Source organism: Pteropus medius, unplaced genomic scaffold (genome assembly GCF_902729225.1).
Source record: "Pteropus medius unplaced genomic scaffold, Ma_sr-lr_union100, whole genome shotgun sequence".
NCBI lineage: Eukaryota > Metazoa > Chordata > Mammalia > Chiroptera > Pteropodidae > Pteropus > Pteropus medius.
This window is the reverse complement of record NW_024349801.1, coordinates 2142881-2159477: the sequence shown is the minus strand read 5'-3', so window position 1 is coordinate 2159477 and position 16597 is coordinate 2142881. Positions and strand designations below refer to the sequence as shown.

General features: G+C 50.8%; 2 protein-coding genes across 3 annotated transcripts in view; one reads left to right on the top strand and one right to left on the bottom strand.

Moving 5' to 3' along the window:
• The window catches only part of GALNS (galactosamine (N-acetyl)-6-sulfatase), a 30370-nt gene extending 22593 nt beyond the window's left edge, over positions 1-7777 (bottom strand). Inside the window, exons 1-2 of one of the 2 annotated variants that reach the window (XM_039888659.1) lie at positions 7538-7777; positions 534-657 (exon numbers count right to left, since the gene is read on the bottom strand). In XM_039888659.1, coding sequence (XP_039744593.1) covers positions 534-657; positions 7538-7663 — 250 coding nt within the window. In that variant the 5' untranslated portion in view covers positions 7664-7777. The remainder of the gene's footprint in view (positions 1-533; positions 658-7537) is intronic. The other variant, XM_039888660.1, reaches the window with a different exon arrangement.
• On the top strand, positions 7760-12683 carry TRAPPC2L (trafficking protein particle complex subunit 2L). The gene is made up of 5 exons (XM_039888662.1): positions 7760-7860; positions 9757-9929; positions 11165-11252; positions 11382-11461; positions 12481-12683. Exons 1-5 carry the CDS (start codon positions 7828-7830, stop codon positions 12524-12526), a joined length of 420 nt encoding a protein of 139 aa, XP_039744596.1. The 5' UTR covers positions 7760-7827; the 3' UTR covers positions 12527-12683.
• The last annotated feature ends 3914 nt before the right edge of the window (positions 12684-16597 follow it).

The window sequence follows — 16597 nt, the reverse complement described above, 5'->3', positions numbered from 1 at the left end:
GAAGCTCAGCGTTGTCCAGCCCTCAACTGCTCTTCCTATCTCCCAGGACAGCCACCAAGATGTGAGGTCCACACAGCCCCTCATGTGTATGCCATCCTGCATTCCTTCTCTTCCTCTGGAAGGGAGGGGGCTAGGCTGCCCCACCCCTACACTGACAACCACTTCCCAGCCAAGAACCAGCCACAGCCCTCAGTGCCTAAGAATCAGAGCCACTACATGTAGCAACTCTGGCCTCAAAGATCCTTATAGGGGACAAGCCCTCAAGTGGCTTAATGGATCCACACAGCATGGAGCCAGGAACCCAGTGTGACAGGGAGCCAACAGGCTGCACATGCCTACCCACCCTCTTGGCCCTCAGAGGAAATGTGGTGAAACTGATGCCTCCATCAGGGCTGCCTGCTCCCCACGTCCCCGTCTCTCCACAACGTCCTGTGCTTGCTCTTCTGTGCTTGCTCTCCCTTGCTGTGCCTGCCTCCCCTGCCAGCCCCCCATGCCACTCCCCTGCTTACTCCCCTACGCCAGCCCTGACTTACATGGTGAGCACAGGGGGTTGGCTGTGTAGAAGTTTGGGAAAAGCATGCCCTCGGCAGCCATCCGGTCCAAATTTGGGGTCTCTCTGGAAGGCTCGCCATATACCCCCAGGTCGCCCCATCCCATCTGCAAGAAAGGGCATAGAGAGGTAGATGAAACCTCCTTCCACTTTGGGGGCCCACGCCACAGAGCTTCCTCCCGACCCAGCACGTGGCTTGGGTACAAGGAGTGCAGGCGGCAGCTGGGCTTCAGGGCCCACTTAGCGGAGATGTTGTGTGCTCACCTCTGCCCTGGCCTCGACATAGAGAAGAAGCCCTTACTATAAGTCTGTTGTGCAGACTGAGATTTAACATCAAGTGGAAGGCTTCCCATAAAGCTAAATGGAACGTGGCCATGTGACCCAGCCATTCAACTATGGAAACGTGTTCCACACAAAACTACACACATGGCCACAGCAGCGCAGATCACAGTGGCCCAAAGGGAATCCCCAGTGTCTATCAGGTGATCAACGAAAAAACACAATGTGGTCTATTTGTTGGCAGTGGGTTGAATAGTGGCCCCTAAAATTTATGTCCATTCAGAACCTGTGAATGTAACCTTATTTGGAAATGCAGTTGTAATTAGCTAAGATGAGGCCATACCAGAGAAGCACGGGCCCTAAATCCAATGACTGGTGTCCATAGAAGAGAAAGAGAGACAGACACACAGAGGCCATGTGACTACAGAGACAGAGATTGGAGTGATGCGATTATAAGCCAAGAACACCTGGGGCCCCCACGAGCTGCAGGAGAGGCAGGAAGGATCTTCCCTCTGAACCTCAGGAGGAACGAGCCCTGCCAACACCTTGATTCCAGACTCCAGAGCTGGGAGAAGAGATTTATGTTGTTTTAAAGCATCAAATTTGCAGTGATTTGTTATGCCCCAGGAAACTAATACAGAAGCTATGGAATATGTCTACAACCTGGATGAACAAGGTCCCTCCAAGCTGCATCTCCTTAGATGCCCCCTTAGCATGAATCCCCACGGCATCGCTTCCACAATGACTAAATGCCATGTCCTCTTCTCTTAAACAAGGTGGTGAGGGGTGGGGTGGGGGGGATGAGGAGAAAAGGGCCCCAGAGGGCCAAGGCTGCTCTAGCCCCAAGACAAGTCAGGCCTTCCCTCATGGAGTGACACATTACTCCTTCCTGGTAAGGTATCTGAGCACCAAACCTGGAGTGACCATCCTACCCAGCGATTCCACTTCTGGGTGTCTCCCCAGCAGTGCCCAAAACATACATCCACACAAGAACGTGCACATGATGTCCACAGCAGCATGATTCCCAAGTATGCAGACAACCAAGTATCCAGCTAGTGATGGATGAACACAATGTGTCCATCCACACACAGGAATATTACTCAGCCATAAAAGGGAGTGAAGTTTTGGCACGTGCTACAACGTGAACCTTGAAAACACAATACTACATGAGAGCAGCCAGTCACAAAAGGACAAATGTGATTTCATTTATATGAAATGTCTAGCACAGGCATATCCAGAGACAGAAAGCAGATAGTTGCCAGGGGCTGAGGGAGAATTGGCAGTGACTGCCAGTGGGAACGAGACTTTCTTTTGGGGTGATAAGAATGATCTGAAGTTGACTGTGGTGATCGTTGCACAATGATGCGACTATACTAGAAACCACTGAACTGTACACTAAACTTGGTGAAATGCATGTACTGTGAACTACATCGCAATAGAGCACTTAGAACAGAAAAGTGCAGGCACCTGGATTTCTGCTGAGGCCCAGTAGGACCCTGGCAGCTCTCTGTCTTTCCAGGGGCCCCTTAAAGCCCTTCTGACTAACTGGGCTCTGGTGAATCAGCCAACAAGAAATCTCAGGCCTGTATGAAAGGACAAGGGTCTGAACTGAGAGGAAAGTGTCTGCCTAAGACTGCACACAGCAGTGTGCTGACCTGGAAAACTCCGAAGACATAGGGTTGATTCTACAGACGTTTTGGAGAGTAAGGCCTGTTGATATCATGAAGAGATCTGGCAACTCTGGGTCATACGAGGGTGGCTGTATGTGCAGATTTGCCCAGGAAGGTCCCAGTTAGGTCTGTTGTCTGACTGTAATTATTAGTGACTCTTTTCTGCATGATAAGTTATACAGCCACCCTCCCTGGAGGGGTGGGTGAGCTCAGGACGGTGTCACTGTCTCCAGTGAGATTCAGCCTCCAGGCTTCTCTCAGGCATTGCCTTCTCCTGTTGATCTTGTCTCCCAGCTTCAGGCTGGTTGTGACATAGAGGGCCTTTGCCTTTGGACCACGTGGTCTGCTCTCGAAGGCCCTGTTGGCTGTAGGATCCTGGGTTTGGCCTTTTCAGCTTTGGATTCCTTTGGAGATGGTTTATTTTGAAGTCACTGAAATGGCTTTTCCATTTGGTGACAATAGGAGCTGGAATGAAATATGCACCGAGAGAGGTGTGGCTGACAGAAGAAAGGAAGGTGGGGTGCTCGCGGGTAGAGAAGGGACAACGTGCCTCAGTCTGCCAAGGCCCCGCACGAAGTTTGCATGTCCAGGGTTAGGTCCTACATGCCCAAGTTGGGGACTGGGGGGCAGAGGGAAGGAGAACATCCTCAGGAGCATCTGCTGACTTAGCAGAAGCCCCAGCGCAGGCTGAGATGGAACAGCTCGCTTGAAGCCTGGCCTGGAGAGGGCTCCCAGGCAGCATGCTTAAGGATCCTTCCTGCACTCACTCCACCCTACCCCGAGTGTGGATTTGTCCTCATGGGCACAGGTGGGCTGCTGTCCCTCTAGAAAGAGCACATGCCAGGTCAGAGGAGCAGAGAGAGGCGGGGTGGGGGGGGCTGGTAAACACATGGAGCCCTTTGCCTGGCACCCGCCAAAGTTCCGGCCCCCCAGTAAGAAGGTATGTGCTCAATATAAATCACAACATTTGCATAAACAACGTAGGCACAGGGAGCCCCTCCTATTGGAGTTATCTCTAAACCCCAGGTCCCAGATGCTGGCCAAATGCCAACCTGCTTAGAGGTGGGCCTTTCTGAGGCCAGCAATCACTGGCCTACTGTGTTAACTCTTGTCTGCTCAATATCATTCTATTACCTGTTTATTAGCTTTCTTAGCTATAAAAATAGGAATATTAACAACTACCTGGCAGAGTTATTAGAGGTTAAATTAAATCATCTCAAACACAGTATTTAGTATCTTTTCCCCTCTCCTACGTGACCACCCACATTCACAGGGAGCAAAAGCCAGATGGGCCTCAGGACTTACGGTCCTCTCCCCACTCTCGACCTTTCTTTCACTTAGTCTCAAGACTTGGGAGCAGAGCAAGCATCACTTACTGCTGGTTACGAGGGATTGTCATAAAGACACACACGCATTGAAGGACTCACAGGGTCTGCTGACTGGCTCTGGAGGCTCAGGTTAGGGGCACCTGCCTGATGGGCCCACTGTGGTCACACCAGAGCTGGCCTTTGTGCAGCCCAACTTTAAACTTCCTCAGTAGTCAGGGTGGTCGCCCTTAGTCCTTTTACAAATAAAGGACCCAGAAGCAGAGAGCACTAAGACCCTCAGGAGCAGAAGTGGTCTTGGGCCCAGTCAGGCCGGGACGTCCCAGGAAGGAGCTCTGTCCCCAGCCCCATCAGCCTTTGGAAACAAAGCCAAGTCAGCTCCACTGAAGAAATGGTTTCATCTTCTAAATTCATACAATGCATGTGTACCAGGGCCTGTCCTGGGTCTGAGGACACACTGGGGAATAAGGAAGCAGATGCCATCCCTACCCTCACCAGGTGTCGCCCTGGACAAAGGGGGTCTGCACACCCTGCCACAATTGCCCCATCTTGCTTTCTGACTGGTCCTCTATTGGTGTGTGTGTGTGTGAGGGGGGAATATTGGCTAGAAGCCCTGACTGCCCAGGCCAGCAGAGCCCTCCCCAGCCAGTGAACCTGGTTCAGAGGTACTGAGTGAGTTTTCACAGCAGCGCGCCCTTCCACTAGACCTGCTGACCGTAAGGGCAGGTGAGGCCATGAACCAAGGGGGCCTCTGGATCCTGTTACCTAAAGCCACAGTAGTCTCAGCCTCTCTAGTCAAGAGAGTTGGGTTTCTCATTTTTGCTTGTCACTTTTGCGTTTTCTCTTATTTGCCACCAAGAAGTCTTGACTTATCCACATTTGCTGACCAGTTCAAAGGTCTTCCAGACTTCTTTGGTTTCAGCTGCCAGAGAACCCCAAAGCCACAAGGAGGAACCTGCACTGGAGAGGCCCAGCACTGGGGCTCCTGGTTGAAGTTCCGGTTCCTGCTGCCCCAGTCCAGGGTACCCAGGCAGGGGCGCTCCCCATGTCAGTGCCCTTTGAGTAAAAATAATTCCAGTGCTGGTCATGTTCCACCACTCAGAACCTCCAGGGCTTAAAACAACACTTCCAACAGAAATAGACAGGAGCCACCTGTGTAAGTTTGCATTTTCTAGTAGCCCCATTAAAAAGGCAAAAAGAAACAGATGAATGAGGGCTAAGTTATTTTATTTAATCCAATACAGACAGACCTCATTTTGTTGCACTTTGCTTTATTGTACTTTACAAGTGTTACATTTTTTTACAAACGGAAAGCAAGACCCTCTACCAGCAAAAAGATCACAACTTGCTTTATTGCAATACTTGCTCTACTGCAATACTTGCTCTATTATGATAAACTGTTGTGGTGGTCTGGAACCGGACCCACAATGTCTCCGAGGTATATCCAAAATATTATCATTTCAACAAACCTTCAGTAAACTGCCAGAAGGGCACATGACACGCTTCGCACACCCACTGCCACTCTGGAAAGAAAGGGAAGAGGAAGAAACCTGAAAGATAGAGCACTCAGCTAGAATCTCACTATCCAAAAGACTGTTTGAACGAGCCTTGACAGGGACTCCGGCTTAGAAAAGACAATGTTGAAATAGAAAGCAAGTATTTCCAAGACTAACATGTTCATTAGGAAGCAGTTTCCCTACTGGCCATCAGGATGGGGCTGGCTGAGGGGCTGCAGAGCCTGCTTTAGAAGCAGTCATCATCTGAACGAGTCTGTGAGACTAAAATGAAGCATGTCCAGTGTTGCTACTGAGTGGTGGGATTTGGGGTGGATTTCTATGATCTTTTCAGGGTCATCTGAATGTTGTTAATTTTTCATAATAATTTTAATAAAGAATTATTACATTATTACATTATTAAATGTAATTTAATGAGTAATATTCTTTTACTCATAATAAGTCTTCAAAATCAGAGTATTTTATACACACAGCACCTCTCAATTCTGACCAGCCAAGACAGTCAGTCTAAGAACCACGTGAGGCTCCTGGCCTCAGTTCAAAGGTTCTTACGAGTGTCTTTGCTGGCCTTTTGGGGGAACTCTGAACTATATTTACTCACAGAACACTTCTGACACCAAACGTGTGGGGGAGGTTTCCACACCAGCCACTTTTCCAACTCTCCACTTACCAGCTGGGGAGTCCGACAATTCAGTTCAGTTTTGACACTATCTGCCTGGAGCTAGCCTCAGACCCCACAGGTCAAGGATTCGGTCCCACAAGCCTGCCCGTCTTCAGCTATCAGCTAGCCACAAGTCCTGGGCCTCCCGCACGTCCAACCTTGCTCAAGTTCAATAATTTCCTAGAATGACTCGCAGTACTCAGAAAAGTGCTGTATTTACTTTTACTATTAACAGTAGCTCATTATAAAGGATACAAGTCAGAAACAGTAGATTGAAGAGGTGCCTAGGGCAAGGTATAAAGAAACTGTGTTCTCATTGTTTAGGGTTTTTATGGAGGTCTTGTTACATCGGCATGATCGATTAAATCACTGACCAGCTGGTGAAGGAACTCAGACTCCAGCCCCAGTCTCCTCTGAAAACTTCAACCTTATTCACGCCTTTGCCTTCTGGATACCCCATTCTGAAGCTATCCAGGGCCCCGGTCACCAGTCCTCTCATTAGCACACCACAGACACCATTATCACTCCAAGAGTTCTAGGAGCTGTATGCCAGGAGACTGACTTTTATCATATCACAGGACCTGACGGTACTGAGCACCATGGCCTGCACTCTGCCCTGCCACAGTCCTCATATCACTGTGAGGAGAGCAGGATAGTGAGGAGGCAAGGCCCAAAGAGCTTCAGTAACTTCCCTGAGCTCAGAGGGGAGAAGGATCCTTGAACTTAGAAATGAAAGTTTGTCTGCATCCCCACTTTACCCTGATGTCTCATGTTGACTACTTTCAGAATCTCCATTTTACTCCTGGCTTCCTCAGGAAAGGAGCACAGGGGACAAAGTTGCAAAAGGACAAGTGAACAGCTCAATTCCCAGTTAGTAATCCTGCTACCCTCCTACTCTTCACAGGGCCAGACCGCCGGTGTGACCATGGGCCTGGGGCTTGCACACACACCAGACTGGGAATATTCCTCCTGCTTCAGTTAAAGACCTGGCCTGTGGTCAGAATTTTCACCCAGCTAGAGCAGCCTGCCCAGGTGGACAGGGGCAGCCCCCGGTCAAGGCCAATGCAGTAAGTCAAAGGCAGAGAAATGCAACTTTCCAGGCAGGCAGGGCCTGGGTCTTGGCCAGCTTGGCATCCCCTTCACCCCCTGACACTCTGGGCATTGGCTGGGGGTGGGCAAAGGTGAGCAGGGAGAGCTAGAGAGATGGTCCTCACTAGGCCAGGGCTGCAGCTGGTCTGGGCTACCCCTCCATCCTTCCAGAGCTAGGGGAGCAAGAAAGGGAACAGTGCAGGAGGGGTTTTCTCCCTGCCTGGACATGACTACCTCGCTTCAATTTCACCACTTATGAGGCTGCAGCCAGCAGGGCCAGGCGCTACCCGTACACCTGCCGACCGCTCCCACGGCCGCCCCCACCACAGCTCTCCTCCCACGCGCGACCCCCCACCCACAATCCACTTCCCACGTGCCGCCTCCACCCACAGCCGTCCCCACCCACTGCCGCGTGCGCAGCGCTCCCCAGGAGCTCGGCCCGCACTCACGTCGTCCATGAGCAAGAGCAGGATGTTGGGGGGCTGTGGGACGCCCAAGGCCCCCAGCCCCGCTGCACTCAGCACCAGCAGTAGCCGCCACCTCATCACCGCAGCAACCGCCTCCATGGCAACCATGTCGAGCGCCTCCGAGTCCTGGCCAGAGGCGGGAACAGGGCTGGCGGCCTTTCCTGCCGGGCGGCGAGCCGGACCAGACTGATTGAGCGACTCAGGCGGGGTGACTGGAGGGACAGGGAGCCACGTGACCGGCGAGGGTCACGTGACGCAGCCGGCTTCCCAAGATGGCGGTGTGCGTGGCGGTGATCGCCAAGGAGGTGCGTATGCGGCCCCTGCCCTGCTCTCGCCCTCGCCCTCGCCCTCGCCATCCGCCTTCCTGCTTCCCTGCCCCAAGGGTCCCGGAGAGGTGGGCCAGCAGGCTTCGCGGAGCGGAGGGCGCCAGGGCGGTTCCGGGGAGGTGCTGTCCTCACTCACCTCTGCAGCTGCGGGAGCGTCATCCTCTTGCGCCCAGACTGAGACTTCTACCGCCCGCGCCCCCCCCACCCGTCTTGCTCCGAGTCAGCCTCCCATTTCTCCACTGTGCTCCATCGCACACTCCCGTGGGCCACGCTATCGCCCACCCGGACGAGGGACACAACACGGCAGTCACAGTGCTGCGTTAAAAACAAATCAAGCCCCTGCCTAAAATCTCTCCAGTGCCTTCTCATCGTCGTAGGATAACGTCTGAATAACCTGGTCGCCTCATTCCCTTCCCGCATACCACTAACACCCGGTCCACTCCAAAAGAATTATTTGTAGCCCGGGTCAGGTTCTGTCTCACCTCCTGCCTTTGCACCTGGAAACCCTATCCCCATCTCCCAGGCCCCTTCACTGGTCACCATAGATTTCATTTCCCCTAGAAAGCTGTTTCTGAATCCTCAGACTGAGCTGAGTGGCCATCCACATGCTCTTATTACACAAAACCTCTGTGTCCTTCTGGTGCCTTGTGTGTTCAGAGGTCTCCAACCCGTAGTCCACGCACAGGTATCGGTTGGTGGTCTGTTAGGAACCCAGCCTCACAGCAGGAGGAATGGCCTGTGAGTGAGTGAAGAAGCTTCATCTGTATTTGCAGCCACTCCCTAGCGCTAGCATCAGCACCTGAGATCATTAGGCATTAGATTCTCATAGGAGCACCAGTCCCTGGTGCCAAAAAGGTTGCAAACTGCTGTTCTGTAAGACCAGGCTTATGAGGTGTGCCTGCCTTGAAGCTCCTGAGTGCCAGCTTCCCTTTTAGCACTGCGCTCCAGCAGTTATTGGCTTTTCTGTTGACTATTTCCTTCACCAGATGTTAGCGCCATTAGTGTAGGGACAGTGTTGTGTTCACTATATCTGGGCACATAGAACAGAAGCAGTGAATTGTGACATGTTGGAACCCCGGGAAGATGCTGTTAACTCCGGGTTAGGATGGTCAGTATTGGATATGTTGAGATGAAGGGAAGTTTGAGCCACGTCTTGAAAGGTCAAATGAGAGCATGCCAGTGCCTCTGCCAAGGTGAAGAGGTTATACGAGGTGGTGTATCAAGAAACAGCTAGGGTGGCTCCATAGTGTAGTGGTTAGCACGTCTGCTTTACACGCAGAAGGTCCTGGGTTCGTGCCCCTGGTGGAGCCATGGACCATACCCTGGGTGTGCCAGGCCCCTCTGGGACCATACTGTGGGTGTGCCAGGGGGTGCACGCTGTAAGCGTGTGGGAGGAGACGCCTTACCTTCAGAGATCCAGTTCTTAAGGGGAAACGGCAACATCCGTAGGTCAGGGGTGAAAGTGGGGAGGGGGGATTAAAGAGGGGAAAAAAAATGTTCAGAAAAAAAAAAGAAAGAAACAGCTAGTATTATGGGGCTAGGAGAGCACATGCTGGGACTGGGCCCCACACAGAAGGTGAATGACCTGTCCAGGTGACAATGTTCATTGTTAGGCTGTGCTCAAATCCATTTTTCTGAGCCATGTTCTCTTTTCTGCCCACCTTAGTCATGCCCCTTTGCAGACAGTATAGAAACCTCTTCAAATTAGTTTGGGTCCCCTGAGGGCAGTGCCCTTAGCAGTCAGGAGGATTAAGCAATTGGTTTTAGAGAATGAGAACCTGTTTCCATGGCTAGTTAGCTCTGTGGCCTTGTTTTCGTAATTGGCTCTCCGAGGTGGATTCTCATTACTTCAGTTGTTGTCGTCCTTTCTTGCAGAATTACCCTCTTTACATCCGCAGTGTCCCCATGGAGAACGAGCTGAAGTTCCACTACATGGTGCACACGTCCCTGGACGTGGTGGATGAGAAGATCTCTGCCATGGGGAAGGCCCTGGTGGACCAGAGGGAGCTCTACCTGGGCCTGTTGTATCCCACAGAGGATTACAAGGTGTATCCTTTACATCCGGTAGATACCTGTCAGAGGGCCTCTCCCCGCGGGGTTTGCATCCGCGGATTCCGTCTGCAGTTGTGTGGTGTACTGTAGCATCAGCTAACCTTGAAAGGCATCTTGTACTGTCAATGTAAGAAATGTCCAAAGCTGTAGAGAATTTTTATAAGAGTTTATTTGAGCCAAACTGATGACATATACTGGGGAGCAAGATCTCAAATGCTCCAGGGAATACAGTTTTGCAGCTTTTTTGAATGCATTTGAAATTAAGGAGGGAATGTAAGGGAGATTACATGGAGGTGGGGGAAAGCAGAGCGGGGATTGGATTACAGGATAGTTAATAAGATTATATGCTCTCTTGAGGGTGGTTATTTCAAAGGTGTGTTAATCTAGATGCATAGAAATAATTGATAGGGCTTGCTTAAGACAAAAATAAACCTTTTACTGAAAAGTTTTATGCCTGGGATGTGAGGGCTTTCAGCTGTTGTGGGGATTAGGGGAGCTTGAAACTAATTAAAACCTCATGCCCTTTTTTTTCTTTAGGAGGGTGTTTGGTTTGTAGAAGAACTGCTTCATGCCTGCAAGGATTCCTTTCTCAGCGGGGCCACCACCTCTGAGCAAGGATGATTAGTTTATTAATTTCATTATCAGGCCCAGCCTCAAGTCACTCTGAAATCTTAACTACTCCCTTGGAACAAATGGCTTGAAACCCTTGGAGTTCAAAGACATTCTCGCAAGCAGTAATGTAGCTTGCCCACAGTGATGCTTGCCCGGGAGCCACTGTTCTGTGAGGTGAAATGGCCTTTAGAAGTGTGGACACCACAGGCAAGACTGGCCATGATTGTGAAACCTTTGGTTTTGCAGTTAATACTCAGGCTCGGCATTGATTCATAAGGAGGCTGGGGCCGCAGGGCCTGGGAAGGGCAGCCCCAGAGTTTGAATCAGGATGGGGCTTAGCTGTCTGCTCTTTGCTGCTCCAGTAAACACCAGGAACTGCCCGCAAAGAAGTGTCCAGTCATAGAGGAGCATATTCCAGATGTTCCTCCTGGTTTTGTGGGACTGGCCCAGCTTGGGGCACTTCCTTTGATGAAAGGTTGTCATGTTTCTCCAAAGGATCTTTGGGGCCAAGAGACATACACAGATAGCCTTGCACTTGCACACTCTTCACAGTGAGGCTGTGTTTCATGCTGCCACAGGGTCCCCGTGTTGACAGCGTGTTCCTTAACCAGCTGTGTAGATATGGCTACGTGACCAACTCCAAAGTGAAGTTTGTCATGGTGGTGGATTCCTCCAACACAGCACTTCGAGACAATGAGATTCGCAGTGTAAGTGCAGGGAGTCTGTAAGCTGTTCCCGGGCCTCTTTGTTTTCCCTTGTTTTGAAATGCCGAGTAGCCAAAAATCTGGCAGTAGTTGTGTGTACATATGAATTAAGAATGTCGGTTCTTGTTTTAGATGTTCCGGAAGCTGCACAACTCCTACACAGATGTGATGTGCAACCCCTTCTATAACCCGGGGGACTGCATTCAGTCCAGGTGGGCCGGCTGCTCTTGGGTTTGCCACCTTCTTTTGTAGGCCCTGCCTTGCTAAAAAGCAATGATTCTGAAAGGGAGGGAAGGTCTTTTTAAGCGATGGGCACTATTTCCTTAAGGCAGCAATTCTGAAGTAGCAGAACCCTGTTTTTCCAAACAAACTCTCACACAGATTTCGAACATATAGAACAGAGGGGAGTTGGGGGCCCCGGTAGGGGAGCAAAGCTTGCCCATTTGGTTTCTCATGTGCACCCAGCAAGTACTGGGGCACCTCCACAGAACCCAGTGAGGGCCCAGGCATATGGGCAGAAGCCTTCTTGGAAAACATCCTGTCACTGCTTGATTCTGTCTTTGATACTGAACTTGGACGGTGAGGAAATTGGATTGCAGATATCTTCAGATAGCCTTAAAATAAGGTCTTAAGGTTGAAAGATCACAGAGATGCTTCATAAAAGAGCATTGACGTGCATACACCCCAAACCTGCTCCTGGGAATTCTCTACATTTGTAGACACGCTTCCCAAGGGGCTTCTTGAAGCTAGCAGGTGAGACCGTACTGCAGTGACTGGAGCCAGGCCCTTCCTGTGGCATCTCTCAGCTGCGACACTGTGTTTTAGGTCATCCTGTGTCCCAGAGGGGAGAATCATGCCATTATGCAGAATCCTGTGTCTCCCAGGCTGCTCAGGGCAGGGACAGCCATTGTTCTCGTTGCACCGCAGCCCTGCAATGCCCACACTGCAGCTCTTCTGCTCCTGCCTGGAGACCTAGTCGGGGCAGAGCTGAGTCTAATAGGCTGGACCTCGGAAACTGTGAAGGGAACTAGGAAGCAGGAGACTTGGATTCTCATTACCGGGTGTGGCAGGATGCACATCCTGGCCTGTCAGCCAAGTTTACTCATCTGGATGTTGGAGACTGACGCCCAGAGCATCCTAGGAGACAGGCAGTGCCACAGAGCTTGTCTCTGTGTGGGCAAGGGGTGGAGGGCCAGGTCTCTTCTCTGAATTGGTCTGTTTTTGTTTGCAGGGCCTTTGATAGCATGGTGACATCTATGATGATACAAGTCTGTTGAACAAGAACACTGCTGCCTATTGATTGAAGATTTTTGTATATAACTGTATTGTGTATACGTGTATTTATTATCATTTGCCTCGTCCCGAGTGTCAGAGAATGCTGTATGGGGGCAAGGCCTGGTGTGGTGCATATCAACTAAAGGTCTTGTGACATCAGATTTGGTGTTTTCCTTCTGTGTCAGCGGAGGGCTTAACTAAAGGATTTTTTTATGCAAGACCTTTTCAGAGGTGGAGCCAGAGGTCAGGGACCAGACCGAGCGGAAGCCATTGTCCCCACTAGGCACAAAGGGGCAGGAGCTCTGGAGAGGCTGGGGCCACGGAGCCGGGCTCTGCTCCACCAGCTGTTCTTATGGCGCCCTCCAGTGGCCGACCAGGTGGGGGCGGTGTGCAGGGCATCCTATGCCCAGAGCCAGATCACGGGGAGAACACAAGGAACAGCCCACACACCTTCCTCCACAGGGAGAAGTCCTCCTGGTCTGGCGTCTGGCCTGGCATCTGGATTCAGCTAAGCCTTGGCAGGCAGCCCTCACAAGATCTAGGACAGCTCATGTAACTGCAGTGTCTTATCTGTGGCGGCTTGTTTTCTGAGCATGAATGAGCCTTCTTCCTGTTAGCACATGGGGTTCCTAATGGCCTGAGGGTTACATTTGAGGAGGAGCTCCTCATAATTGGATGTCTGTATTGTGTTTCCCCAAAAGTCCGCTTAGCCACGTATAAAGGACAGTCCCAATAGTTGACCATGACTGAGGTGACAGAACCTTTTGGGGTCAGGGAGCCCAAGTTCTAGCCCCCTTTGTCATTTGGTAAGATGGCCCATGAAGTGGGAGAGGTGACAAGGACCTGCTGGGTCTGAACCCCTGCCCACCCACCCTCCCCTACACACAGTCTGCTCCGCATTGTATTCAGTGAGGCTGGTGGCTGGCTTCCTTGAGTCAGTGTCCCAAGACAGCTGTGAGTCCCTCCCTCCCCCATCAATCAATCCCTGGAGAGGGAGTCTCTGACCAGGAGGAAGGAGGCTCAGATTCCTCTGGGGAATGGGGAAGGCTGTAGTATTAGTCAGCCTGCGGCTAGAACTGGGAGATGAACTCTTCTCTGTACCCCTTTGAATTTCCTTCCTTTTTAAAGAGTATAGGATTAATTTTTTAAATTGCAGAAGTAAAAAGATCAGCTGGAAGTGTGTTAAAAATACAGATCCCAGCCCCCTTCTGCTTTCACCACCGCAGGTGGAATTGGAAGATCTAAAGTGGGTCCGAGAAGTACCAACGAGCAGGTTTGCTTGTGATGCTAGTGGACCGTAGGCCCCCGTCACACAAGGTTTCTTCCCTGGAGTCGTGGTTGAGGTTTCAGTAGTAATGTCTCCTGCCTGAGTAGTGGCTCTGGTATGGACTGCAAGTTGCTGACCCAGTATATCCATTCTCCTTGGCTTCCTTACTAACTCAACCTCAGTGTTAATTGGGGGCAACTGACTAGATGAAAGATACTTCCTAACCTCCAAAGAACATAAGGATAGATACTCATGGCATGTAAGTAGATGGTGATGGGGGGAATTTGCAGGAAAGATACTTTAAAAGGGGATTCCGCTGGCAAATAGAGTACCTTTCATCTTTTTCCTTCTTCCCGCCTGGAACTTAGATGTGATGGTTGGAGCTCAGGCAGCCATCTTGAGCACATAAGAATTATCCACTCAGAACAGGGGAGCGAAAAGCTAGCGGGAGCCTAGATCTTTGCTGACATACCAGCCCTGGGTTACTTGTGTTCAGCAATTTTTGATGTGAGAAAATAAACCCCTATCTTATGGAATCTGTTGCTACTTGGGTTTTTCTGTAGGTGCAGTCAGGCCAACCCATAAATGCTTTCTACATTACAGAGTTTTCACACACTATTTTATTTATTTATTTATTTATTCATTCATTTATTTATTTATTTATTTATTTATTTATTCTTTTTTTTTTTTTTTTTTTTTTAGTTTTCACACACATTCAGGCATCTCATTTTAAGCCTGAAGAAATAAAAGATTAGAAGCAATCTGCTAGCCTTTGTTCTGCTAGCAAAACTGTTAGATGGCAGTTTCATGTTATCTTTTTGCATGTCTATACTTGAAGTTAGCCTCATTTAAGGCCATCTGCCTGCCTGTCCCCTGCACCTCAGGGCTGACCCCCTTGTGTTCAGCTCCTGGTCAGCCCTTGGCTATTGCTCCAGATGATTTCTCCTAAAGTTCATCACCAGCAGTTCAGTCTGCCCTCCAGCATCGGCACTTCTCCCTCTCTTTCTGCCCCAGACCAGATGGGCAAGGGCAGCCATGTGTCTCAGCCTTTTCTGGACACAGCCATGCGGGTCTGCTCAGTGGCTTGCCGCTCTGAGCCCTTGCTGCCCACATGGTGGCCACATCCAGGAGTGCTTTCCATTCTCCCTCCACCTTGGTCTGCTCAGGTTTGAAATCCACAGGAGAGGAAGGATCCCTCAAAGTGGCCACAGAAGGGATCAAGAAAAAGCTTCCAAAAAGGAACTACTTGAGCTAGAAGACTGCCAGTGGGGCTTTACAGAAAAGCCAATATACATGATGAGTTCATCAAGGCCAACGCACATTGCCCCTGCTGAGCAGAATGACCTAAGCCACGGGTCGCCACTGACTGGTATGTAGCCTCTTAGGATTCGAGCTGCACAGCAGGAAGCGGGCTAGCGAGCAAAGCTTCATCTGTATTTGCAGCTGCTCCCCAGCACTAGCATCACCACCTCAGCTCCACCTCAGATTGTCAGGCATTGGATTCTCATAGGAGCACCGGTCCCTGGTGCCAAAAAGGTTGAGGACCTCTGGCCTAAGGTGCTAGCCAGGGAGGAGTTGGCGTTATCTGCCCGATGCTACATAAACTACAGCTTAGGAAACTACATCCGGTGGCCTTCCTGCAGCCCCCACTGCTCATGGTGCAGACCATGCACAGACTCCAGGGCTAAGCCTGGCTCTGCCATGAGCTGCTGGGTGGCCCTGGCAAGGTCCCCTGACACTCAGCCCTCCTACCTACCTTTTCACTCGCAGGGAAGAGACTTAAAACAACAGAAATTTACTCTCTCACAGTTCTGGAGGCCAATCAGAAATCAGGGTATCAGCAGAGCAGGTTCCTTCTGGAGGTTCTGTGGGAGGATCCATTCCAGGCCTCTCTCCAGCTTCTGGCAGCTGCCAGTGGTCCTTCGAGCACCTTGGCTTATAGATGCATCACTCCAACCTCTGCCTCCGTCTTCATATCGTCTTCTCCTCTGTGTGTCTGTGTGTCTCATAGATCCAATGTGTGTCACTGGATTTAGGGCTCACCTAGATGATCCAGGATGATCTCATTTCAAGACCTTTAACTTAATCACATCTGCAAAGATCCCTTTTCCAAATAAGGTCACATTCACAGGTTCTGGAGATTAGGATGTGGACATATTTTTTGGGAGGGCCATCATTCACCCCACTACTAGGGCCCACATTGACTCCAGGTCATAAGGGGAATGTGGACCCGGCCTGAGGGGTGAAGTCAGAGGCATGAGGATGGAGAGCAAAAAGGTGGCCCATCCTCTCCAAAGAATGCTATCTCCACAGGTGCTGGAGAGGGGGACCAGGGACAGAGATGGGAACCAACCCACCTGTGGACTCACTGGGTAGCCACCAACCCACCTACAGATTGAAGCACAGAGCAGCTCTGTTAGAAGCTTAAGGAATTCATAATCAATAAGCATAACAAGGCAGAGAGAGTTGCTTTGGAAAAGCACAGGGAAGGTTCACGAGTAGTTATTTAACACCAGAATCAAGTGTATTTGTACTTGGCCCTGGGCTTCCTTTCCCAGCCCTGAATGCAGTCAAGGGATAGAGAACATAGTGCATCTTCAGGAAGAAAGCCAGGTGTGTCTGCTTCTGCTTCCTGAACTTCTGATGAGGGCCAGGCCTGCTCCAGGAGTGCCTCACACGTTAGGACACATAGAGGCACCCACTGTGGGGACAGCATGTGCCCTGGAGGCCACCAGACCTAGGTTAAGACACAGTCAGCTACAGCTTCCCCTGTAGCACAGGGCCCGTGGCGGCACTGTAAGCCCCA